General features: G+C 54.5%; 1 protein-coding gene across 2 annotated transcripts in view; it reads left to right on the top strand.

Annotated features, from left to right (window-relative positions):
• Positions 1-26,890, top strand: part of POC1A (POC1 centriolar protein A) — a 76,684-nt gene that overhangs the window by 16,984 nt on the left and 32,810 nt on the right. For both annotated transcript variants that reach the window (XM_079934302.1, XM_079934301.1), the window contains exons 8-9: positions 9,474-9,542; positions 12,067-12,165. In XM_079934302.1, the coding sequence (XP_079790428.1) occupies positions 9,474-9,542; positions 12,067-12,165 (168 nt within the window). The remainder of the gene's footprint in view (positions 1-9,473; positions 9,543-12,066; positions 12,166-26,890) is intronic.

The following is a 26,890-nucleotide window of genomic DNA, read 5'->3' as shown; positions in this document are numbered from 1 at the left end:
CCTCTGTCAGAGAAATGTCTGGTGTGCAGGACCAGCAGGCCTGTTCCCCTGGTGTCGACACATCTAGGTGTCACGTATGGCCATTGCACTGGCGTGATCGCTGCTCCTATTGTCAGCCTGTGGGGGCGCCACCTTTGTTAGCCCTTTGGCAAGTAGTTACTTAGATTCACACGTAACCAGTTTCGGATCTTATAACCCAGAGGGCATTTGAAAACCACATGAATGCTGCTACCTCTCCTGCTCCCACGAAAATGAAGGAAAAGCAATGCACAGAAACACCGTGCGGGCAGGTGCATACCAAGTGATCACCGAGCACTTTCTCCTTTCTTGTGGACGTTCTTTAGACAGCTGACTCACCTCTCGGCCTGAGAAGCCTTGAATGCGGCATCTAAAAGCCCATTCCTGTGTTCGGGCCCAGCATCAGCACATATGGGAAACCTGTGGACATTGTTCTCCCAGAGAAGTGAGACAGGGGCCAAGAGAAACCGCGCAGTTGCCTATCTGCTGTTGAACCTGGAAACGTGGGAGACAGGATGAGGGACAGCGGTGGTTTGGGGGTGTGGAGAACGGGAAATGGCTTCAGAAATCACTTCTTCCTCAGGGCACCAAACTCGCAGTGCCCAGAGGAAGGGGGAAGAAGGAGAAGCGAGCTCACCTCCGTTCATCTTGCCGTCCATTTGTCCATTCATCATCCGCTTTCCAGCTCACCAGGCTGGGCACCAGGGGTATGAAATGGATGTCGTGGTCCCACCCCCTGGGGCTCATGGCCTGGGAAGCAGGGGACTCTCTGGGGACATCAGCAGAGCCGAGGTGGCATGAGATGTGTTAGGAAACCAGGAGAGGCAGGTTGAGTCTTGGGTTGTACTTGGAGGGTTGGGTGAAGCAGGGTAGGCTTCTCCCCGCTCAGATGAAAGTGGGAGTTGGAGTGCGAGGCCCACATTTGTTTCTGTTCCGACCCCCCAAAGTCCCTATCAAATACAGAAACTTAGCATTGGTGTGCCATGGGTCTTAGGGGCTCTTCTTCCTGGAGTACCCATAACACAGCCCCACTGTGGGGTGCAGGGTGTGGGAGCCCCAGGGCCTGGCTTCCTCGGGGTTCCGCAGACCGATTCTGGGAGGAAGGAGCTGGCCAGAGCCCCATGCTAGCTTTAACCCCTCTCCTCTTCCTGGAGAGCTGATCTCTCCCTTTCTCCTCCTCCTCTTTCTCAAGACCTGTAGTGAGACCACCGTGCACTCACCGGTGGCAGCTCAGTGCTGGGTTCTCCAGCGGGCCACGTGGGCAGACCTGGCCCACTTCCTTTGCCCTCTCTGCCTCCAGGGCGCTTTCTTTTGGGCACAGAGTCTTGAAGAGTCTGGTCTCTGGGCTGATGTCGGAGGGCAAGTACGTGGTGTGTGTGTGTGAGGGGAGCTGCAAAACCGAGCCCCCCCTCTGTGCCCCAGTCTGCCAGGGTTTGCTGTGTCTCCTTGTTGGGTCTGACTCTGCCCCTGGGTTTGGGGCGATTCAAAGTCAGCTAAGGGTGGCTTCCTAAGGAAGGAGAGTGCGGTTGAGCAGCCTTGATACGGGCAGTTGTTAAAATCAGTCCGCCAGCTGGACCAGATACCTAGTGTGGGCGGACATCTGGGCCGGGAGCGGGGGCGGCTTTGCTCTCCCCGAGGGGACAAGTCTGTGGAAGTTGGGCCTGTGTTGTCACTGGGAGCCAGTGTGCTCCGAAAATGTCCCTGACCTATGAGGGTTTGTGACATGCTGTCGGGCCAGAGTGGCTCAGCTCCAGGAAGAAGTTCTTTGACACCCCTTTGGAGGATGTATTGACTCCTTTGGAGGATGTATTGCCCCTGCCAAGCCACAGGGAGAGGGCCTGCACCACGGGCTGAGGAGTGGGCTGAAGCCCCGCCCAGATGCTCTGTGCAGTGTCTGGTCCTTTTAGGCTCCCCCACTCATGAAGTCCCCTCCCTGTCCCGTCCTTCCAGGAAGATGCACAGCTGCACTCCTTGGTGACTTGAGCTTCCACATTCTGTTCCAGGAGGTAGTAAGGGCCTCACCAAACACAGCTGTCACCAGCCACTTCCTGAAGCCTGTGGCACCCACAGCTCCCAAGTGGTCCCAGATGCCCAGGGATTCTGTCCTCCAGATGAGAAGACAGATTTGAAAGCACTTTTGAGTCCTGGCGGGGGAACTGAGGTCCAGAGAATGATCTGGACTTGTAGGGGGTCTCATGCAGCTTAGGGTTGTTGACCTGGAATGAGTACCCACATCTGCAGTTTCCACCACACCCGTTGACCTCATATGTATGGCTTTTAGAAGTTGTGATCTCACTCTTGTTTTCAGATCACTGGTCTGTGTAGGAGGCCAGCGGGCCTCATAGCTTCTTGTGTTCCAGCCTTGCTGCTAGGTGATGGCGTTCTGGTCCAGCAGGAGAGGGATCCCCGGGAAGCTTTGGTTTGGAGTTGGAGGACCTCCTTGTAACCGCCCTCAGGCATAGCCCCGAGGGAGCCGTAGAGGGAGGGCTATTGAGTTGTTCTGCCACGTGGAGCAGCCACCCCTTCAGGCCTCCAGGTCCACGCTTATGAGAAGAGATACTGCAGGCCAGGGGTCAGAGGCCAGCCTCTCGAGAGGAGCCTGCCACAGGGAGCTGGTGCTGCGGGGAGCCAGACCTCGAGCAGGAGAGGGGGCTCTGTGTGTGGCAGGGAAGTGTCTCCGTGTTCTGTGAGAGGGCCGGCCTGAGCCAGCCCCACTGGGGGAAAAGTGAGGAAGGGTCAGGGGAGGCCATGCTGTTGGGTAGAAGCTCTCTTGCCCGAGTTGAGGCCAAAAGTCTCTCATTGTTTCCTAAAGGCATAGGGGCACCAGGACAGGCACGTGCCAAGTGCAAAGCTGAGATCAGGATCACCCAGTGTGGCCTGGGTCTCCTGGGCTGGGCCCACGTGCTGGCACTGAGGACCGCTTGTGCCCCCAGGAGTCTGACCATGCCGGCAGTTTGGTGGTTCTCTGGCGTGCATGTGATTGGTCACACTTCCATCGGCCCATGTGAGGCCGACTTACCTGTGGGGCTGGGGCTGGACGGCAGTTACAAGTTTATCGTGAGCCTGAAGGATTCTGGTGCTTCTCCCCTGCAGTCCTGGCTTTGGGACTCTGAGCCACAAAGGGCCGTTCAGGGGGTGTGGCTGGCGGCTGAGTGAGGCTCCTGCCCCGTGGGAGCTTGACGCCACGTGTGCTGTACCCCAGAAACAGCTCCTCGGCTGCAGCTGGGGCTCGTGTGGCTCTTCAGAGGCTTCCACAGGGTGGATGTCTCCAGGTGATTTGGGGAACAGGCCAGAGAGTTGAGCAGGCCCTTTGCTGGCTCCAACCCCACGCGGGCCCTGGCCCCTCACCGCCCTGCTACCCCTGCTGTGCAGGGGCGGCAGGTTTCCAAACTCAAGCCGAGCAGACACTGGCACCTTTGCCAGGGCAGGGGGGTGGGACAGGCTGAGGAGCCTGTTGGGGCTGAGACGTTGGGTAGCCCTCTGCTTCCAGACAGATCTGCCCATCCGGGTGGAGAGTGGACAGAGCAGGCAGGCACTGCCAGCCTGGATATGGTGCACTGTCCTCCTTCCTCCGCCACTGGGGACACCAGGGTGATTTCTCTCTCAGTGATTGGGCTGGAAAAGAGCCTGCACCGGTCACCTTTGCCAGCTGCTTTGACTGAGCCCACCTGCTGGATACGTTCGGTTGGGGAGGGTTCACAGCCTTGTCTGATGCCCAGCTTTCTAAGGAAACACCCCAACGTTTCCAGGGATGAACAGCTTGTACCCACCTGTTTCTGGTTTAGAAAAATGGTGGACACTCTTCCATCTTGTTCAGCCAGAAAAACCTGAGCCTTGGGGGACCACAAATGGGAGGAAAGGGTTTGGACGTTGGGGTCAAACCATTCTGGCTCCACCTCTTAGCCTGTGACAGTGGGCAAGACCTTGACTTTGCCAAGCCTTTCCTCCTCTGTAAGAACGACGCCCATATCTGTCATAATGGGAGAAGACATGTCCTCACAGATGCCGGTCCCTGTCCTGCGCAGCTCTTGGAAAATGACCCCATGCTGTTCTAGATGAGAGCTCTTTAAAAGGCTGTTTAAAGTTTCTCTTATGGGCATGGTCCTGGCATCATGGATGGGTAATGTTTGTTAGGAAACTGAGTACATATTAGGGGGCTCTGATGACTTAATGCCACTGATGGGCACAGGGCCATAGCCGTCGGCCCCTCCCCCTCTGGATGGGGCTCACCCATTTCCCCTCCTCCCACTCACCCACAGAGTCTCTGAAGGGTTTCTCTGGCTTCTTATTTTATTGAGGGTTGCTCTCATCTGCCCCAGAACATCCTCTTGCTCTCTGGCTTCTCTTTAGTCACACAACTCCTAAAATCCGTCCCACAGTGGGTGGGCTGTAGTGATTCCCCGACAGCTTGTCCCCACCAGCTGTCCTGAGTGGGTTCGGCCTGCTGCTGCCTTGGTCTACAGGTCTGCTTCCGTTGCCCTTTATTAGTCCCGCCCATCGGGTCTTTTCCAGGGCCTGACTCCTGGAGGACAGGCCGGGTATCTGATGACACTGGGCTGGGTAGGGGTGCCAGCGCCCTCTCTGAGGCTCTGGGAAGTCTTGCTGTGGGGATCTGCCATGACCGGGACAGTTAAGCAGGAGGAAAGGGAGACCCTGCTTCTTGCTGGATCCTGTACAGACTTAGGGCGTCAGCTGCACGGGAGCTTCCTCACCCCGCTCACCCCACACTTTGCCGCAGGGAAGACCAGGAGAGGGGAGGGCTTTCCCACCAACTGCAGCTGTCTTTCGAAGCCTTGCGCCCCGAGCAAGGCCCCCATAGTTTTGTGTGGCAAATGTGGGGGCATCGTGCTAGAAATACAGATTTATTTTTCTGTATTTTCCGAAACATAATCTCGAGACATGCTCATTTGGTTTTAGTCCCCAGAGCTATTTGGGAGAGGAGGGTAGGCGGGGCGTGGGTGGGGCGTTAAATCTGGTGTTTGCGGCTGTGCAGTTGGCGTTCGTGTCTCTGTGGAGTGACTGAACCGCACAGGGACCAGTGGGCACGTGGTTCCCCGAACCTCAGCTGGCCCGCAGTGGAGCGAGCACCCATCACCCAGGGCCCAGAGCCCCAAACCCGGGGCAGCTGTGTGAGAGGCTGTGCTCGGTTGTCGAGAAATCACAGGCTCAGAGCACCGGGTCGGCCGATGCTACTGGTAGCTTGTGCCACGCTGGGGGCTGGGGCTGGGACTGGGGAAGTGGCAACAAGGGGGACTCGCCCTCTAGGAGGAGAGACAGCAGGGGGACAGAGCGGCCTGGGCACGTGGGCCGCCCCTGGCTGCCCCAGGAGGAAGGAAGCTCTCAGAATGGGCCCCTCCCACCTCGTTTCTCTGCGCCCTGTGGCCCTTGTGTAGTTGTTCATTTTGGAGACTCGCTTTGCTGCTTGAGAGGCTTAGATCTGCCTTGGATGGTTGGGCAGCTCCCGGGAGAAGTGAGGGGACATTAAGAGGGAGTGGAGCTCACTTATTCCAACTGAAGTAACCAAGAGCTCAGCCTGACCCCCTGTCCCCTGCCGGCAGCCCAGAGTTCAGGGCTGGGAACGGGTGTCCTTGGCCAAGGTCAGGAGCAGCCTAGGTGGTCGCTCCTTGTCTGTGAGGCCGCACAAAGGGACATAAGCACCAGCCCACAACAGGTCTAGCGCGTGAGTGCCAAGCCTCCCTCGCGGGGATTTGTGGAAGAATCGTCCTGGTGGACTGGGTTGCGGTGTCTTTGCCTGAGCACGGGCGTCAGAGTCCAGAGCACCCATGCCAGAGGCCTCCTTGGTCTCCGTGTATCTGTCTGATGGCCGCTCTTCTTTTACCTCTGACGTGGGGCAGGTGGTGTGACGTTGCTTTTTGTTCGCTGGCAGCCAGTGAAAAACATATCAAAACCCTTGCATGGTGGGGGTGGGGGTACCTGGCTGGGCCTTTGCCCCTGTAGCTGTTGTGGCCACAGCGGTCAAAGTTCAGGTGTGCAGGGACTCAGGGAGTCAGACCGGAGGGGGTGAGGCCAGTGGAGAGGTCTGGACAAACTGCAGGGGCTGTGGAGTGAGAGTCGTCAGGAGCTGTGGGATCTAAACACCATGGCATCCTTTGTTTTGCCTTTTTTTCCCCCCTCCATTGACACCTTGCTGTTTGAGAGTGAAGGAACCAACCAGTATGGGTCCCTTGGGTCTGGAGGTTGGCAAGGCAGAGGCGGTGTGTGGTGAAATGACTGGGTGTGAGTCCAGCTGAGCTCGAGGGCCACGTGCAGCTGGGTCGGGGGAGAGAGAGGTGGGGGACCGTGCTCACCATGATCGTCTCACAAAAGGCTCCAACTGGCCAGATCCAGAGAGGGAGGGGGGAAGGATCTGGTTGAGGCTAGGCAGCGTCCCTGCCAGTGGACCTGGCCTGGAGCCAGATGGGGACTAGGGCCTCAGGCAGGTGGGCACCCCTGGCGATCAGGGACAGGTCAGACCCACGCTGCCGAGGGCCCAGCTGAGAGCTGCTGCTCGGAGTCCCGCTCGGGAGGCGCTGCAGAGGCCCCGGGCCTTGCCTGTGGGAAGAAACAGCTTGGCCACATGCCTGGCCCTAGCCCGTGAACGAATGCATCAAGAGTGACTAATTGACTGAAAGGAATCAGCCACTGTGAAGGCGGGACAGTCTCAGAGAACACTCCTGATCACAACTGGTCCCTGCCGGTGATAAAGGAGACTCCCCCAGCCCGCAGGGTTTGGAAACTAGAACTCACTTCTAAATAACTGCTGGGCTAAAGAGAAAATCCCAGTGGAAATGGAACATTTGGAGATGAAGGACAGTGAAAATACTGCATATGGGAAACTTTGGGGATCCAAGCTCTAAGATGGCAGTCAGAGGCAAATTTGTAGCCTTAAATGAATTTATTTAAAACCAAGAAAGATCAAAAATAACCAAATTCAGAGCTCAATGTAGGAGGCTGCAGAAAGAACACGGAAAGAGGCCTTCTTGAGCTCACAGTTTTGTGGAGCGGCGAGCAGTTCAGTGGGGCCAGGGTGCTGATGGGAAGGGCAGAAGAGAGGGCCTGGTGAGGTCTCTGGGGGTCTGGGTGGTCTGGGGCCCCGAAGGCCCACCAAGGGTTGGGTTGGAGATTGTCAGCAGTGAAGAGCCGAGTCTGCATTGCAGTCCATGATGACTTTGGCCCACAGCAGAGCCCAGGGCCAGCCATTCTCTGGGCTGTGCTTTGAGTGCCCTGGACTGCTTCTGTGGGCCCCAGGGTGGATGGGTAGGAGGCTTCATGGAAACCACTCTTTCCAGGAACACCGAGGTACCTGGTCCAGGAGCCATGCAGTCCTCTTGGTAAACGGGCACTGTTGGGGAGGACTGTAGACCTCAACGCTCAAGAGCTCCTCTGAGCGCCCTTGTCGCTCGCGCCCTCCCTGGAGTTTTCTGGGACTTGGACGCTGGGGAAGGCTCTAGTTCTTCTTGCCTGGAGGGCTCCTAGCACCTGCTTTCTGGTCCTGATCCCCCTGCCAAACTGGGCTGCCAGCCACATTCTTCAGTGGTCCTGCTGCTGCTTGGCCTCTAACATCTTGTCCCCAGCTTGGCATCTGGTGTTGAGTGTCAACAGGAAAGGAGACTGACCCACGAATATTTGTTTGGTTCCTTAGTTGCTGTGACTTCTTGGAAACCTGCCATTCCTCAATGAGCTCTGGGCAGCCGGAGAGCCTGGCTTTTTTGACACTCCACGTGCTGTGTTCCTTCCCTTTTCTGTCTTCCCTCTTTGTTTTTCCTCAAAATGAGAACAGTTTTGTTTTGTTTTTGTATTAATGTAACGGTGCTCTATACTCGTTAAAAAATTCAAAGTATGGGAAATTACAGAGATTTCTAAGACTCAAGTAAGTCACCTGAAATTGCCTCCCCCCACTTAAGTCCTGTCAGTGTGTGGTGACTGTCTGCCTGGGAGGGTATCTGCGTGACAGATGACCTGCTCCCATCCTACCCCCAGGCCCTGCGCCTGCAGCCCGTGATGCTGCGCTCCTGGTATTGCACACTCACCTATGCAGGTGGACATTGTTCCCCATCAGTGAGAATGGATCTCCTTTGTCCTGATGGATGGCTGCAGAGGACCCCCGGGCTGCTGTGAGCCCAGCCCCTTCGGGCTCCTTGTACTTCTTCATCACCCCCACTATGGGCAGCTCAGAGAGGAGGAGCCGTGGGTAGATTCCAGAAGCATGGGCAGACGTGCTGCCTCCTGCCCAGTGTGCCTGGGCCCAGGGGGCAGCTCTGTCTAACCTGCCTGTCTCTTCTGGGCAGGCAGAAGCTGGCCTTGCTCCGTGTTGTCGGGTCCCTTTCCAGCCCACAACCTGTCTAGTCTTTTCTGCCACCAAGTGGAAGTGCTTCCCAGTATTCCTGTTGTCCACGGGTCCACCGCTGTGTCAGCCCTGCTGCTGGAGGCCCCTCATATTTGCTGTTGGAGCTCCTGTTGCTCCCTGTCCTGCTCTGGAGGAACTGAGGTGGCCTTTGATGGAGCCCGCGCTGTCATCATCTAGGCGAGAACCTCTTATATCTGGCTTTGCTTGGGGAATGCCAGGTGTTGCCACGTTAACAATCTGGCCAAAAGGAAGCAATGGTTCCTTTTGGCCAAACTTTTAACGTGGTGGTGTGCCGAGCAGACTCTTGCTCTGAGCATCTTTCTGCAATGGGTTTCAGGCGTGTGGGGAAGAGCCCCCGCCCTTTACCAGGAGATCGTGCCCCCTGCCCCAAGCCTGAACGTGCGCACTGGTGCGGCCAGGTGCAGGCCTGACATCACCCTTCGGACAGTTCAGTGGACCTTCAGCGCGTGAGAAGCCAGAGTGGCATGTCTCCTCCCAAGGCCCCAACATGAAGGAAGTGATGTGCCCGTTAGAGGGAAACGTCACTTTGCTCCCCTGCCCAGGCACCTTCAGTAACCCCACCCCATCCTCCTCCTTGCCCTGGTTCTGGCCTTTTGGTTCGCCCGAGCTCCCCAAGTGCCCTGCCTCTGCTCGTTGGCTCCTCCACGGGGCTCCGTGCTTCTCTGGTCAGCTGCAGTGTGGTGTTGGTGGGGGGGGGCATGGTCTGGGTCAGGGGGACCTAGTTCTGGCCCCAGTGCTGGGCCTGGGATAGGTCAGTGCACCTCTCTGACTCCTTGGGAAGTGAGGACAGTGATGTCAGTCTGGTAGGGCTGTCAGCGTGGCCTTTCCTGCTCATTCCTTTCGGCCCAACCCTCGACCTCATGGCCTGGCTTTTGTCAGTGGTGCTTGGGACCAGAGTCTCAGCAGTAATGCTCATGCTTGGGCACCTGCCAGTTCCTCCGCCAAAGGTTGGGGAGGGCATGGGCTGGATGAGGTGCTCAGCCCTGAGTCCTGCTGCCACTCTCACTCACGAGCTTCTGGTTTCTTCCTGTGCGTTGAGAATCTAGAGTGACCTTTGATGTTTGCTCTTTTTGGCTTGTTCTCCTAGGGTCCAGCCACCACTGTTGCCTTTTCAAGAACGGGGGAGTATTTTGCTTCTGGAGGTTCTGATGAACAAGTAAGTAAAGAATGATTTGAGGGGTCTCAGCTGATACTGAGCAGAACAGAACAGGGGGCCGAGGTGTCTTGGGGATGGACAGGCTGGGTTTCACCAGCTTCCTTGGTGGCTTTCAGCAATCTTGAGGCCTGGATCTTGGGGTGGGGCCCCCAGAGCTGGGCCCTGGCCTCCCCAGAGCAGGAGTGCTGCAGGTGCCAACGCGTGGCAGCATCTCAAAACCCTTACAGCTCAAACCAGAGTGGGTAGGAAGTCTGGGTTACTGTTGCCGTGAGAAAGTTAAAACGTTTCTTTAGGAACTTCTTTCTCCTGATTATAGGTGAATAATTAGATAACTCTTGGATGCTTACTGCGGGCCTGGTAATGAGGGCAACATGGCAAGAGCGTCACCCCTCATTCAGTCCTCAGGGCAGCCGCGTGGGGCAAGCCTTCTCTTCAGCTGTTCTGTGGGTGAGGAAACCGCGTCTCGGCTGCAGCAGAGCTGGAGCCTGCGCTAGAGCCTGCACTCTGTCGTCTGCCGTCCTTTGCTCCGGTGCTGTCTGAGGGGGCAGCATTTTCCAGCTCCAGGCTGTGGAGCGAGGACATGTGTGAGGAGGTCCTGTCCTGCCTTGTCACCCTGTCAGCCGCCCTGGTGCCTCCTGCCCAGACTGCTCAGCCCTGGTTACCTGCCTCCTGCGGGACACCCTATCCCTGGGGTCTGGCCCAGAGTCTGGCACCTGGGAGGCTCCAGGGCCGTTGAAGTGTCCACCCATTGGAATCTTTCTCCGGGTTCTGGTACAGTGCTACTTGTCCAGAAAACCACACTTCCCTGAGGCAGGGAGGAAGGGGTGGCTGTTCCGAGCCACTGGTGACCTGGTGTGTCACCTAGAATGTTCATCCCACTGCTCCCGGGCCTCACAGCTCTGACAGCTCTGCCCAGGAAAGTGCTGCTGGCCTCCCAGTGAGCGCCAGCCCCGGCCTGATGGACCGATTCAGGTTGAGTCTCTGCCAGTAAAGCAGAGGGCGGTTGGAGGCACAGCACGGCTAAGAGATGGCAGGCATCTTCCCATACCAGCACCGGTTCCTGTGCTGACCACACAAGGCAGGAGGAGGGCAGAGGGAACCCCTGAGCCTTCCCTGGGCATGGAGGCCTGGGTCCTTGCTCAGAAGACTAGGGAAACTAGTACAGTAAATTCACACCATAAATAAAGTCCTGGCAAAAGAAATTCACATAGCACAAGAGGCAACCTGGTAGGAAGTAGGGCTTCCCCCACCCTGGCCCCTGCTTGGGCAGCCGCTGCTGTCAGCTCCCTGGCTGCCTTCTGATTGTCTGCTCCGAGAGCCTTTTGGGAATGACATTTGACATTCTCTCTTCACATTCCTGATAGCCATTCCCCGGCTCAGGACCATTCAGCAGTTAGACTTGTGCAGTACACAGGACCCTATAAACAAGGGGGTGTGTGCCCATGTTCTTTTTGTAAAGGGGACAGATGAGAGACCCTAGATGCTCATCAGTTGGGGAGCAATGAACAGTGGTGCTGCTCTGGGAGTGGCGAGCAGCCTCCCAAAGAACCAGGCTCGTGGCTGCATCCCGATGGGTCATGCCTCCAGGGCACGTTGACTTTCCATCCTATGTGGATTCGTTGGTTTTTCTGTGGCCTCAGTTGACTACTGGCCGCGATTCACAATTCCTGCCATCCTGGAAGTGGCCCTAGAGGAGTGCAGCCGCGGGTGGCCCGCACCCTCCAGCAGGGAGCGCTCTTGCCCAGCTTTTGTTGGAGGAGCCTCAGGGCAAGAAGATCCCCCCAGTGGGATGTAGAATAATGGACATGTTACCGACTGCTCCCTGGGGGCCAGTGTCTGTGCCAGACTGTCTCCTGTGAGTTTCATTGCAGCCCTGTGAGGTGGGAACTATGACCATTCCCTTTTCACAGATGAGGAAACTGAGGCACAGAGAGGTTGAGTCCCTTGCCTAGAGCCACACAGTAAGGGGTGGAGCCAGGATCTTAACCCTAGTTATCTGGCCTGGAGTCTGTACCTGAACCACTTCTCACAGTGAAGCCAGCCAGGCCCCCACCCTAAGGAACTTGTATTTTAGTGGGGAGACAGATGGTAGACAAGGAAAAGGGACAAAGATTAATAACTAAATACCGACCCTGATGCCTTGAAGGAAAGAAATAGAGGGCTATGATGACAACCAGCAGGAGGGCCAGGGAAGGCCTCTCTGAGAAGGTGGTATTAGAGCAGACACTTCAGCCTGAAGTGCCAGCTACACAGAGCTTGGGCCTGGGACATCCAGGCCCGGGGAGCAGCCAGTGCAGAGGCCCAGTGGTGATAGTGACTCTCCATCCTGGTGGAGCACCCGATCCTCTTGGGGCCTGTTCAGAGATGGGGCAGGTCCCGGAGGGAGTGGGGTGCCAGGTGGGGATCACAATCCCACCACTGGCCCAGAACTTTGGGGGTGGCCTCTGGGCCCATTTTCTCCATGGAGAAGGACTGGTAAGGGATTTTTCTCCCCCTGATTCTGTGTGCTTATTGGTCTTGGCAGGTAATGGTTTGGAAGAGTAACTTTGATGTTGTCAATTACGGAGAAGTCCCAAGAGTGCAGAGGCCCCCGGCCACGCTGGCCAGCTCCTCCAGGACTCTGGTAAGTGGCTTGACAGGCATATCCTGAGCCCTATGACTGGTGGACTGGGTCGTGGTCAATAGCACTGGGCTCGGGGGTGGTAGGGGTGCTGCAGGCTTAGGCCGGTCCCAGGGAAGAGACCCTGGTAAGATCTCATCATTTACCAAAATCTTAAGTGCTTGTGGTGCTTTGTTTCAAATCTGGAATGAACACATAAGACATGAAGAGGCTGTTAGCGCACACTGCTGGGTGCCTAGGCCCTGTACCGTCTGGCGGGGGGCTATTTCCATGCTGTAAGCCGTTGGTTATTTGAGGCCTGAGGAAAGGAAGGACCCATCCTTTGCTGATCCTTGAGCTCGATGTCGGGTTCCTAGAGGGTGTGGGGCCTGAAGCCACAGCTGGGACAAATGGGAAGGGCCCCAGCCCTGTTGTTCTTACTTCCCTTTTTTTTTTTTTTATTTTAACCATGGAAAGGAAGTTCCTCAGCCACAAACCATTTTTAGTACCTTTGTTGGTAAAAGGGCATTCAGTGTTCCTGAATTAAAATAGTTAATATTTTTTGGACAAATATTTGGGGGAAAAAAGATAACTGATACCATCTCACTGAATAAGGTCACATTCAGCTTTGGCTAAAATAAACGGTGAAGCCAAGGAGGTGGAACTGTGAGGGCTGTAAGCTCCAGTGGCCTCAGGCTGCTTAAATCTCTCCCTCCTGGACCTTAGAGGCAGTGTGGCCTCTCCCACACGCGGAAACTGGCCTGAACAACAGGAAGCGGCTTGCCCAAGGTCCCCAGCAAGTCAAGGTTGGCCCAGAATAGAACCAGGAAGCCTCTGAGTCCATCCCGGGGCTTTCTTTGGCTCCAGCAGAGGGCCCTGCCCCGCCCACACCCCATCCTGTGTGTTGGGGCTCCCTCTAGGAACAGGCCAGGTTGGGATTTAAAGCTTTTCTTCCAAGGGTTGCCCTTGGCCCAGAGGTTTTGTTCTCCCTCCGCATTTGTTAAGCAGTGGCCGGTCCTCAGTGTCTGGGTTTGCTGGGGGTGCGGGGAGGGGGTGGCTGGGGTGCACGGTGGTGTGCTTGCTGCCATTTCATCTCCACCTGGAAAGGCATCTTCCAAACTGTGGCGTTGGGATCCTCTGGGGTCCACGCCCACTCCCCGATAGCTTCCCGTCTCTTGGGTATTTACGGCGAGCCAGGCCCTGCCGAGGCCTTTACGTGTACTGCCCTGTATATTCCTTACCTCATTAGGATGAGTGGGTAAAGTTACTGCTCTCATTCACAGAGGAGACACCTGGGGCTTAGTTGCCTGCCTGGTGCCTGGACCTGGGGAGCCACCATGCTGGTCCCTCTGAGCAGGGCTGAGTAAGCTAGAAACTGCAGGTGGCAGAGGGCTGCCTGGAAGCTCTTTCCCACCCTGGGGGAGGGCCCTGCCACCTGTCTCTTGGGAATGGTTAGTAATCACCAGCAAGGGGAGAATCCCATACTCCTTTTCTTGTAGCTATTGAGAAAGTAACTTGGACCAGCTGCCTCTTGTCCCTTCAGCCCTAGCTCAGAGACGGGGTGTGGGGCACCCTTGCTTCCCATAGCTGTGGGGCCTGATCATCTAGGATGAAGGATGTGGGGTGGGGAAAGCCAGCAGGACAGGGCAGGGTAGGGCCTGGGTGCTCAAACCATCAGCCGGGCTCAGGAAAACCATTTGTTCCTGTATTCCCCTCAGGCCCTCTGCCCAGTGGGCATCACCACGTGGGGCTCAAATTGGGGAAGGGGTGTGGGCTCTGGCTGTGTGGCCCCAGGCAAAGCACCCACTCTTTGCAAGCCTCCGTTTCCACGATGGGACCCGAATACACTCGCAGGCTCTGAGGACCCCATGTGTGATGTAGGTGACCTCTGCTAACCTATGAAGTGACTTGACTTGTTAATGCTGAAATCATTCTCCGTTTGGGACTTTGTCCTCATTTGTCTCAGGCCCCTTTGAGACTCTGACGTGACCTATAGGTCCTCCTCCAGACGCACTATGTCCACACACGCGTACCACTGGTGTACCCTTTCAGGGGCTGCTCTGATCTCAGGACTCCCAGGTCAAGAGGAGAGTTGGGGAGGCTGTTTTGTTTTGTTTTGTTTTATATACATAACATAAAATTCACCATTTTGCCTATTTTTAAGCATACAATTGAGTGGCATTAAGTACATTCACACTGTTGGGCAACAATCATCACCATCGTACACAGAATTTTTTCGTCTTCCCAAACTGAGACAAGCTAGTCAGTATAGCACGGCTCAGTGGCTAGGTCTTCCCCTGAGTTGGGAAGACAAGCTGACGAGTATGGTCTCGCCCGTTCTGCACCAGGGCTTCCTGTAACTTTGACCCTGTAACTGGTGACCGATTCTGTGGCCGGCCGGGGTGTCTCAGCTCCTCAGGGAGCCCAGGAGCTGTAAGTTCAGGGAACCCCCACCCGTCTAGCTCTGTCCACATTACCATCCTTCCAGCAACCCAGGGGTTCTCAGCCTCGGCACGTCGATTCTTTGGGCCAGATGAATCTTGGCCCAAAGAAATCCTGTTCATTGTAGGATGTTTAGGAACATCCCACTAGCTGCCGGTAGCATCCCCCGCCCCCAGTTGTGACAGTCACAAATGTCTTCAGACATTGCCAAATGTCTCCTGGGGAGCAGCATTGCTCCCAGTTGAGAATCACTGCAGTAACTTCTGCCTCGGAGTGAGCCCAGAAAGGGGGCTGCTGCAGCAGCAGGAGGAGGGTGGGAATGCGGGCATAGCTGTCATGGTGGGAGGAGCTTAGGGGGGGCACTGAGGACTCTGGAGCCGTGCTCCTGCTTGATGGGCCAGATCTGGGCTCCCCCCCAGTAGCTGTGGCCCAGGTCTCTCAGCCTGACTTTCTAACACAAGCCCATTTTGTAGAAATTTCGTTTGGCTTATCAAACTGTGGAATCTTCCATGGGTGATGGTAAACAACAAAAAAGACCTTGAGCAACTTGGTTTTCTTCACTACACTTGGAGTGTATTCTTACCCTTCCTGCCTGCGGGCTTCCCGGGCTCTACGGTAGTACCTCGTGAGTGATTTGGTGGCTTGGCTTCTCAGAGAGCCCACGAGCACCACCACCGTGCCCAAGGAGCTCTCAAACCTGAAGGCCCCTACCCCTTCAGCTCTGTCTGCACGCTGGGTCTCGGATTCTAATGCTGCACGAGTCACTCCTGCACGTTTGGGGATTTTAGGAAGCACATTGGACCAGGCGCTGGATCTTGAATTCTGGACCACATGCCTATTAGAGTTTGGCAGTTTAAAGCCAGAGGGGCAGACCATGGCAAGGGCAGCCCTGTGAGCCTGTGACAGCCCCTGCCCTGGACCCCTGCCCTGACTGTGGCATTCAACTCCCACTCTTGGAATGAAGGCCATCCTTGAGCCCACTCTGAACAGAGCTCTGTTCACTGCCGGAGCTATTTTCAACCTCTGGTTGAAATTCACAGCTTATTTTTAGACACATTTCATGTTGAAAAGCAAAAGCCATTTCCCAGCCCTTCAGCATGAGAATAATGGGTTCCATTTTCCCTCTATTCTTGGCTGAGTTGCGATGAGGAGGGATTTCAGGGCTGTGGCTGGGGAGCTTTCTCTGCTTGGAAGCCTGCAGAGGAAGGACTCCAGCCCGTGCACTGGGCTGAGGGTGGGCAGGAAACTCCGTGGTCTGCCCCACGACACGCTGCGTGGCTGGAGGAAGGTTGCAAGGTTTCAAGCAGATGAGCCGCCTCCCAGAGGGGCTTGTGTGGGGCCCCATGAGCTGTCTGTGGCAGGGGCTTGTGCCAGCGTTTTCAAGGGGCTCCTGTTTAGCTCTGTTCCTGCTACAGCCCTTGTCCTCTCGCCCTCTCTGCACTCATCCTCACCGTTCTCACTCCCTCCTACTGTCTCTGCTTTTTGGTCTGTCCCTGAGGCTATGGACCACTGTCTTGGCTGACCTGGGATTTGGCATGTGCCCCCCAAGTCCCAGCCGCTATAGCTGACTTCTACCTCAACCACAGAAGCATCGTAAAACCATTTTTAATAGCAAAGATGCATCTATTCTGATATAATCTTATTCTTGCCCTCTCTTCAAACATCTGAGAGCCTGTTACGCAATTGAGAAGGAAGGTTGTGCTGGGTGGGGCGGGAGCGGAAGAAGGCCAAATTCTAGGTAATTCAGTAAAACTAAAAAACCACTTCCTGAGTTCTCTGGGCTGGCTGCCCTCCAGTTCAGAGAACCTTGAGGTCTAGGGCTGAGGGCTTTTCTCCACTCACCTCAAATGGGGAGATGCCAGGTCCTCCTTTGGGAGATTTCACGAGGTGGTGCGTGCCAAGCAGGCACTTGGAACCGTGCCCGGCATGTGGCAAGTGCTCACCAAGCTTTAGCTATTTTTAAAATGTTCCTTTTCCTTCCTCTGTCCAACAGAGCTAGGCGAGTCCCCTGCCCGGGCAGGGGGCTTAATGTGCTCCAAACCTGCTGCGGTGAGGGACAGCAGGCAGGGGTGGGGGCCCTTCTGACCGGGTCACATTTGAGGTTGACTCCGCTCAGCAGACTGTCCCTGTGAGGTCCACTGTGGCTTCTGGACTCTTGCGGGCGTCAATTGTGCTTCCTGATGAGTAACCCAACTCCTCTCTGCTCGCAGACACAAAAGCAAATCCATGAGGTGGGTGGAAATAGGCCTCTTTTCCCCGCCCTCACCCCCTGCTCCTCAGGGCGTGCTGCCCAGGACCCCCTGAGCCTCAGTGCTAGGACTGTCCCCAGGAAGAGGAGGTCAGGTTAGCCGAGGATATCTGGTCCAAGGCCTCAGCCTTCCCTAAGGATGGCCTGTTTCTTCTTCCTAGTTTCTCTGGTTCTGAAGGGGGAGCCCCAGACACCCCCTGTGCCCCCCTTCAGCTCCCACATTTCCATTCTGGGGTGCTATACAGAGTGGACTTGACTTAGGGATTCTTGGCCCCTGACCCCTGGCCCAGAGAGGCTTGGCACTGGATCTTGCCCCACTCTGAGGATCTGGGAGTCCCAGGTGGCGTTTGCTCAAGATCTGGGTTCTCATGCAGGCACCTGGACTGAGAAGTCATTGGGTCAGGTTTGGGGAAGGGACCCGTTTCCACCTGCCTCATAGATTTGCTTTCTCGCTTGGGAATTTGGATGACTTGGGTCTTTTACTGAGAACACACATTTCTGGCTGGCATTTGCTTTTCATAGTGAGGAGAAGTGTGGGTTGGTAGATGGGGCATTGTGAACCCCAAGTGTCTTAGAGGGGAGCCTCTCATTTCTCCACTTGAGGCCAGTTCTGGCTCTGAGTTCTCCAAGCTGTTGCAAGGGGCTCTTGGCAGCAGATCCTCAGTCAGAGGATGCCAGGCACACAGGCATCTTGGAAAAGTATTGGTTTCATGGGACCCAGACTCCTAACACATCGGCTAACCTTGCCTTGGGCTCGGGGCATCTGTGGGGGTCGAGATTTGCCTCTTAATGTGCTGGGGGCTCTCACTCTGCTGCACCCTCTGGCTGAATAGCTGGCCTTCCACAGTCTCCTTCATCCATGTGAACGAGAGCCTGGTGAGAAACACAGGAAAGCAGATGCTCCCTGGCCCCTCCCAGTACCTTCTTGCCTGGTTTGGCCATTGTTGGGCCTGGCAGGGCCTGGGCCTTGGGGGCTGACTTAGGAACAGTGGGGACTTTGTTTTCATGTTTCCTGGGACTTAGTGGATGACTCCCATGGGATAATTCATTCCTGCCCGCTGTGCTGCACAGAGGAGAAACCTGAGCCCAAAGGTCACCTGCTGGTGAGTGGCCCAGGTACCAATCAAGCCTGTGCCCTTGGGTCTCAGCCCTTTTGTTAGCAAAAGTAAGAGACCCTAGACTGGAAACGATCAAGAGGTATTCTCCCCATTTCTCAGTGGGCATCCTAGCCTCCTCAGCCCCTGGGACAGATATGCAAGCCCAGCACAGGACAGACCCCGGTGACTCAGAAACAGCTCTTCGTCACCTTTGTGTTTGTGCAGTTGTGTTGAGTCCTGGCAGCACCGCCTTGGGGCCTCTGGTGTCTGCATGCCCCTCACCCTTGGTGAAATTTGACTCCCCGTTGCTGGTCCCCGTTATTCCCCCCACTGAGACCCCGAGGTTCCTGTTCTGTGAGGTGTCTCCAGATCACCTGGAATGGCCTGGGGCTGGGCACAGTACAGGGGAACAGTAAGAGACCTGGCTGGCCAGTGCTTCCCGTGGTGAGGACAGCAATCTTACGAGGATGGCTGTACTGGAGAGGATTCTCGGGCAGCCCTCCTAGGGAGGTGGATGGTGCTGGAAACTTCTGGCTCTGGGAGCCACTTTAAGAGCTTGGCTGACAGTATTGCCCCTGTATCCTGTTCCAGGCTGAGGCTGGGGCCTGGCTGGGTGTGGCACATCTCTCCTGTAACCTCAGACAGGTCATCTGGATTCTCTGTATCGTGATTTCTCCCCCCGGAGTGCATTACTTCTCTGGGCAGTTTCCATTTTACCGGGTCACTCTGCAAACGACCATCCTGCAGGGGTGAGGGCAGGGCAGGGCGGCCGCCGCAGCCTTTGCTGACCCTGGGCGATAGAGGTGCTCAGACAGATGCCTCACTCCACACCCAGATTGCATTTTCCCCACCTTTACCTGAATGGAAGTCATGGAAAGTGCTCTAGGTTTCTTAGTTTCCTTGGGAAGACAGAGGAGACTAGAAATATAGAAGATTCAATATTTGTCACCAAACTGCGATATTTAAAGAAAGTTTCCTGCTTGAAAGAGAGCACCCTTGGACAGTAGCTGATGGGTAACGTGGCTATGCATAGTCGAGGAGCACCAGATATTCGACGCCCCTAGCTGAGGGGCTTCCTGGGCCCAGGGATCAGAGTGAGGGGCTGAGCCCTCCCCGCTGACCTGTTGTATCCAGTACTGGGAGGCAGGAGGGACGCCCTCTCCTTTCCTTCCAGAGGCTACAACTGACTTACTGGGAGGTGGGTCAGGGCTGCTACCAGGCACATGTTAAATAATTACTGTGTTTACAAGAAGGGAGGGGTTGCCTTTGACAAGCCCGAGAACAATGTTTGCAGAAACGCATCAGGCAGAGTTACTGGGCTTCCTGGCAGTGGAGTGAGGAGAGGTCTTTTAACATTTGACATTTATTGCAGCAAGCCTCTTGCAGTGGTTCTCAAACTTTAGTGTGCATCAGAATCACCCTAAGGGCTTGTTAAAATTCAGCTTGCCCCATCCCCAGAGTGTCTGATTCAGTAAGGAATTTACATTCCTAACAAATTTCTAGTGACGCTGATGCTGCTGGTTGGTTGGAAAACAGTCTAGCCGATTGACACCCTGGCATCGTGGGCAGGGAGGTGGCTGGAAAGAGAGAGTGAGTCTCTGTCCATCTTAGCAAGTTTCTATGGCTCACGGGGCTGCAGCTTGGGAGAGGCACCTGGAGAATTGGTGTCCCTTCAGCCCAGTTTGGGGCATTGTAGTCTTCCTCCTTCCAGAAGAGGAAGAGCGATGTGGTTGGTTCTGATCTTGGTGCGGTGTTCAAAGAAATCCCAGTGCTGCCCTTTAGGCTCTTTAGACCTGCAGGCACTCTTTAAACCCACTGAGCTCTGTTTACAACTGGGCAGGCAGATGTGTGGTTTTATTCCCAGCCTAGGACATCAGTTAGAGGATGGGACCCAGGGCAGCCCTCCGTGGGCCTCCGCCGGGCCTGTCATCCTCTCTCAGCTCCTGTCCTGGCCATTAGTGCTGCTGCATCAGTTCAGTCATCAGTGCTTGAATCCATGTTCTCCAGGCCACCTGCCTCCTGCATTGTCCTTAGTGTCCACCTCTTACCCTGCAGATGGGCGTACCTAGGTCACCTCCCATCCTCCAGAGTCTGCTGGGTCTTTAGGGAAGCTGGCAGGTGAGTCTCTGACACTTGAGCTTGAGACGGCCTGGGTGCTTGTGGCCCAACATTTTAACCCCCAGGTGGAGGTCTTCTTTGTAGAGCCTTTTGGGGAAGTGCCTTCAGGAAGCAAGAGCAGGAACAAGCCCTGAAACAACGATGACAGCAGTGGCACCAAGAGGATGGGCTGTGGGATGGGGCAGTAACTGAACTCCCTTCTCTGAGCTGCCCTTTTGAGGGGCTGATGGTAGTTTCCCGCCACTGGAAAATTCCCATCCCTTTCACAAGGTCCCTATCCAGAGGAGAATGGCACAATTCTTAGGAAGGAAGGCCTATGAATGACTTAAACCAACAGGGGACGTAGTCTCAGAAATCCAGGGCAAGATGTATTAAGCTAGTCACAGTGTGGAACCCAGACAAAGCCTGGACGCCCTTGTGTCCAGCTCTGCGTGCATCGGGACACACCCGGTGTGTGAACCTGTGCGCTCACACACACCTGTGAGAGCTCTCATCCCTTTCAAGGGACTCAGAGCTGTTTTGCGTTTCCTTTCCGCCTGGCAGCCAAAGCATGGGTTCAAGGTCAGTGGAGATTCCACAGTTGCACATGGGGAATCGAGCCCAAATCACAGGACAGTGGGGTCCTGACACTGTGGTGCTTTACTACAAGGCACACACAGCCCTGGGCAGGGCACACCGCATGCCTCAGAGTGCCTTTGTTTCAGCCCTGGGGCCACTGCAGTGATGCTACCATTTTGGTGACAGCGATGATAAACATCCACAGCCTGGTTAGGCCATGCTGACAAGTCCCCTCTCCACAGAGAGCCAGCAGAGGCCATGCATGCGCAGTAGAGGGTGGCATCTGAGAGCTAGCCTGCCTGCCTGCCTCCCTGCCTGCCTGCCTGCCTGCCTGCCTGCCTGCCTGCCTGCCTGCCTCCCTCCCTCCCTCCCTCCCTCCCTCCCTCCCTTCCATGCTGCTTTCAAACCTAGAAACCTGAAAATGGAAGAAATGAGCCACAGGTGGAAATAGACCCAGCTGCTTAAATCTGACTGTGATTCTTTGGCTCCACCCCCCTGTTCCCCAGCAGAGCCGTGCTCCTCCTTTTAGTCTCTTTGCAGATGGCACCTCCTCCGTGCAGCCTTCCTAGGAAGGACAGCAGCTTGTGAAATCTTCCTGGTCCACCTACCCAGAGCGCTGTGCTTGGTGGAGCAGCCCCTCTCTGCCATGGTCAGTTTTTCACAGGCTGAACTTGTTGCCCTGGAGGCCCTGGACCTTGGTCTCCATGTGGTGCCCAACGTGCATCTGTACACCTGAGCAGAATGTTCAGGAAATCAGAGTTCAGTGGACACATTCTGCTGTCTGTGGGCAGCGTGGGTTGAGCGTGTGAGGCTAGAGGCAGGCTCTGGCGCTTTCCTTTCGCCGTGTTTGATGGTCCCAGGCTAAATGAAGGAAACCACTTTCTCACCTGGTTTGTCAGTTTGGGGGCAGGTGGCAAGGGGTGGTATGGGCAGTGGAGGGTGGGAGAATCTACATGTCTGGACTAGAAGTTTTAGTCCTTCTTTCCATTTTCAATGGAAAAAAATCCCTTTTCAGCTTGTATTTTCCAGATTGGATGGCAGCGTTGCCCATGTGGTGTAAGGGTGTTGGATAATGTGTGTGTTTATGTTCTCATTGGTTACCATGGAAAAAATCAGAATAGATGGTTTCCATGGAGATTATCTTAAAATTAGTTTCTTTGAAGGTCCGGACATTGCTGCAGGGTTCACTGAATGCTCTTGGTGCCATCGGGGCTTTCTCTATGGCAGGGCCAAAAGCTGGTCTGAACGTTTGTGGATTCAGCCTAATTTGCCTCCTGTGCTTGAAACACCAGAGTGGGGGTGATCCTGTGCCTCACCTTCCTCCTGGGGTCCCGCTTGCCTGGCCTCAGCTCCACAGCTCATTCAAGTAGCCTGGAGCTTTTATTTTTTTACCAACAACAAAAAATACCCTTTGTATTGTGGAAATTTTCAAGCTAGCACAAAAAGTAGAGAGAATAATATAATGAACCACCCCCCCATGTGTCCTTTACCTAGCTTTAGCATTTTGCCGATCTTATTTTGTTCATTGCCTCCCACCCTTTTTTAGAAGAGTTGGAATATTTTTGTTTAATCCAGATATGTTACCCTAAATAAAGACTTTTCTGGGTTAAATAACTGCAGTGCTCTTATCACATCCAACAAAATTAATATTTCTTTAATACCAGATGCCTAGTCCATGTTCACATTTTTCTGCATTGTGTCAAGAATATTGTCGTGTGCTCTTTGTTCAAATAGGGACATGGGAGCCTTTGAGAGCCCACGTCTCCCCTTCTCACCACGGTCCTGCTACGTGGAGAGGTTGAGCGCTCTTAGCTTAGAGCTGCAGTTGGGCCGGGCCAGGCGGAGCCTTGGGGCTCCACCCTCCCACCCTCCCAAGGGAGAGTTGTGTACTCTGAGCTCCAGGACGCCCTTGTCCCAGCCTGGAGATGTGTCAGCGCAGGTGGGCCAGCTACTGCCAGCTGTCCTGGGGCAGGCGTCCGCTGGGGTGCGCTGTCCCTCTTCACAGCCTGCAGGGGGAGGGAGGGAGAGGGGTGATGTAACCTTGATTCACAACAGCTGTGTGCAACTTCATTTTCCAGGAAAGGGAAGCTGTGAGACACCGGGGTTGGGGTGGGGGGAGGCAGCCTCCCTCAGCTCCTCCCTGGGCAGCACCAGGGTGAGGGCTTTGGCTCATCGGAGGCCCGCCGCCTCTGCGGGGTAGGCAGAGCCGGTCCTGGTTATCTGTCTTGACAGGCTCTGCTCCTGTCCTGAGATGCTGCACAAAATATGAATTGCCGAGTGGTGGGAGTGGTGCCCGGGGATGGTTGGTGCCTCTAACACTCTCCATTGAACTAAGTGCAAGGAGAGTTTAAAATAGCCAGCCTTTGTTCCCGAGGTTTTAAAAATTCAACTCCAGTAGTTACAATGAGCTGTCTTCAAGTGGATCTATAAATAAACTGCTACTGTTCCTCTTTGTCACCGAGAGCTTCGGCGGCTTCCAGAGACGTCGGCTCTGCCGCTCATCTTCATTAGATGCCTCTCATCTGTGGGGCAGCTGCGGCCATCAGCAAGCCGGGCTGACACGCAGAGTTTGTAATGACAGCCACACGTTCCCTTTTAAAGAGCCACAGTGCCAAGCCACAGTGCCCCATGATTGACTACACAGGGAAAGATGTAACTTTGCATTGGAGAAACCTGGCAGGGAGGTCAACATCACTGATATATAAGACCTGTCCGTGTGAGCCCTGTGGTGTCATGCATATAGCTTTTGTGGTGCTCTTGTCAAAAATGCATAAGCTCACCCCAATTGTGAGAAAACATCAAACAGATCCAAACTGAGGGACATTTGACAACAAAACTGACCAGTACTCTTCAAAAATGTCAAGGTCATGAAATACAAGGGAAAACTGAGGGGCTGGACAGATCGCAGGAGACTATAAGAGAAAACTGAATGCAGTGTGGGATCCTGGATAGGATTCTGGAACATCAGGATCCAAGGACATTAATGGGTAAACTGGTGAAGCTCAAATGGAGCCCTTCCTTGGTTTGGTTAATGGAAAGGTCCCAATGTTAATTTCCTGGCATGACCATTGTACTAATGGTTATGTAAGACGTTAACACTGAGGGAGCCTTGGGGAGGGATATATGGAAATTTTCTGTACTATTTTTTGCAACTTTTCTCTAAGTCTAAAATTAGTTCAAAGCAGTTTAATTAAAAAAAACAAAACAGAAACAACAGTCAACACTTAAGCTTTATCAGAAGCCTTGATCTCCCGCCTAGGGTGTCTCGGTTCAGGTGTTTGTGGTGGGGAGGGCAGGTGTTTCTGTCTCAAGGTAGGAGGTAACAACCTGAGCTACTTAGCACCCAGCCTGGAGTGGGCCCTTAGTGACGTGTGTGGAGCTGAACTGAGCAGGAGCCGGCCCTACAGGAAACAGGTCGTGTTCAAAGGGAGTTCTTACAAAGGTATTGGTCAGCAGCATGGGGACCGCAGGGCGGCATTTTCTGCTTGTGGACGTTGTCGTTTCTCAAAATGCTCTGGAGGTGCACCCTCTCCAGGAACTCTGGGCAGACTGGCAGCAGATGCTCTGCAGCATTGCCTCCTCCTGAGGCTTCCCTGGGCTGTGTGGAGGACCCCGCCACTCTGCCCTGCCCTGTTCCTTCTCATCCGTGTCCCTGAGCCCTGGGCTCTGCCTTGCTACCTACCAGCGTGTTTCTGGCTGTACCAGGTGTGATGACCTGGAGGGCTTCCACCCCTAAAGCCTGGGTTGGTTTTCCTCCACGCTCAGAACCAGGAGAGTCAGGACCTCCCCTGGGCACAGGAAAGTTCTCGCTGCATGATGGTCTGCTTGCTTTCTCATGGCTGCCACCAGTTTGCAACTGCTTAGCCTTCCTCTCCCCGTTTCGTCCTCCCCCGCTTCTCCCCACAGCTTCCCTCACGTGTCGTTTCAGTAGGACAGTCCTCCCCTGCCCTACTTTTTTCTCCTGGGGGCATATCTGGACATTGGAATGACTTCCTGTTTCCTGCTTCTTACCAAGGCCGTCCTTTCACGCCTTTGAAACACATTTAGCTGTATAAGTCAGCCCTCTTGCATGGGGAGAAATACTTGGAAACCAAGTATTGGAGAGCACGTCTGGGGAGTCAGCAGGAGATGACTGGGGTTGAGCCCAGGAGTGGCTGATATAGCCCTGGGGGTGGGAGCCTTGGTCTTGCTTTGGGCCTGAGTGAGGAGACGGGGGTTCCGTGGTTTGTGCATTTAACATCTCCCACATGCCAGGGAGGCCTGTGACCCACACAGGTGTAATAGGATGACAGAGGCAGCTGTGGCCCCTGCCTCAGAGGGACCCTCGGGAGAGGACTGTGAGGTGAGAAAGTGGGCCAAGCTGCCTGTGGTCTTGGTGCCTGGACGGCACTGGTTCTGTGTGAGGAGACCTGGGTCAGGCACGTGGATCCCTCTTCCTCCAGGTTAGACCCATCCTTTGACCGCTTCACAGTTCTTAGTTCAGAGGACACCCTGTCTGCTTCCCGTTGGTGGGAGCCTGGGGTCACAGGGTGGCTCTTACACTGAATTGGGATCTGTCATCTTGGAGAGTCTGATTGAGTTCAAAGGAAGCTGTCCAGCCCCATCCCCCTGAGCCTCTTGGCTCACTGTCCTTGGGAGCCTGGTGTGGGGAACACATGGAGGCACCCTGCACATTCATACTCTAGACAAAAGCCAGCAGCGGTAACCAAACCCCACACACATACTTGGGCTGGCTTGGAAGAACATTGGCAAGATTGCCAAACAATTAGATGATTTTAAGAAACTAGAATTTCCTCTTGGGTTCAAGGCTATGTTTAGAACCAGAAGTTTCCTCTCTTGTTGGACTCCAGGCCGGAACCCTAAATTATAGGGCAGACAAGGCTGTAGTAGATCTAGTCCACAAATATGTGCGGGGAATACAGTACCAGGTTTCTTTTGAGCTTTGATTTGAGAAAACAGCTGTGTCTATTTCCACTTGAGAAGCTGGCGCTGAGCAGAGCCCAAGTGAGCTCTGCTCTGTCCCCTGCTCTCCTCGCCAGGGCCAGGTTTAGCAGACAGGGAGGCAGGCGAACTGGATGCCTGTTAACTTTCCGTGAGGCAAATTGTCAAAGCCAAAGGCCTGAGGTGAAAACCAAGGAACGTCTGTGTCTGTGAATCTGCACCCTTGCTTAGCAGACTATGTGATGAGCAGTTCGATGAAAGATTAAGTTGAAAAGATTCAACCATGGTGTGTGTGTCTGTCCATTTCTTCGTTTTGTACTCAGGGTCTATACTAGGAGGGTAACTGGTGAGACAGTCCAGATCTTGGGCCTGGGTCACCTCTGGCTCCCCTCTCTGGCCAGACCCAAGCCTTGGACCAGTTAGTTCCTAGATACTTTTGTCTGTTACAGAGTTCTAGTTTCTGGAGCAGGCTGGGCAGGGGGCAAGTTCCGGTGTTAGAGACTAAAAGAGAAGGAGAAATTTCCATCTTAAGCAGGTGTTAATAATTGACCACCCTGCCCAACTACAGGGGGGGCATTCTGTCAAGTCAGCTCATGACGTCTTTATGGTAGAACTCCAGCCACTCCTGGCTTCTGGCCAGGTGTATGTAGACCTCACTTGCTCATGACTGTCAAACTGTGTATGGACCCCTAAGCCGCTGAGACCTGAAGTTCCATAGACTGGGCAGCTGCTGCTTGGAAAACCTTGCTTGAGACATCTGCTAACAACTGGGGAGTCACTGAAATGTGACTCTGACCTTCTGCATTTGGGAACCATCATCCCTAGACCAATGGTGGACCTCATGGGCCTGACCCGCGGTCTTTAGCCTTGGGTTTTGCCCACTGGTAATGTCCTGCGGCGAGGCAGTGATTTTCACCTTGAGTGCAGAGTGGCAATGATGGGTAGTGTCAAGTGCAGTGTCATGTGATGGGCCTGTTGGGCCAGTGTCAAAATCCTAGGGGCATTTTGGCTGTAACTGCATCTTTTTCTTTTTTAAGTCAGATTTATTAGTACACAAATAGTAACATTCACCATTTAAAAAAGTGAACCATTCTCTGAGTTTCGACAGTCATGTAATCACCACCATGATCATGTTATAGAATATTTCCATCATCCCTCCAAATTTCCTTGTGCTTTGTAGTCAATCCAGTCCCTCCACCTCCAGCCCCAGGCAACTACGAGTCTTTTTTCTGCATATTTCAGAATTTGATATAATTGAAATCGTATAGTTATATGTTCTTTTCAGTCTGGTTTCTTTCAGCTTAATTATTTTGAGATTCACCCATGTTGTTACATTTATCAATAG

This window comes from Stenella coeruleoalba (genome assembly GCF_951394435.1).
Source record: "Stenella coeruleoalba genome assembly, chromosome: 10".
Classification (NCBI taxonomy): domain Eukaryota; kingdom Metazoa; phylum Chordata; class Mammalia; order Artiodactyla; family Delphinidae; genus Stenella; species Stenella coeruleoalba.
The sequence above is the reverse complement of the archived record's forward strand: the minus strand, read 5'-3'. Positions and strand labels throughout refer to the sequence as shown.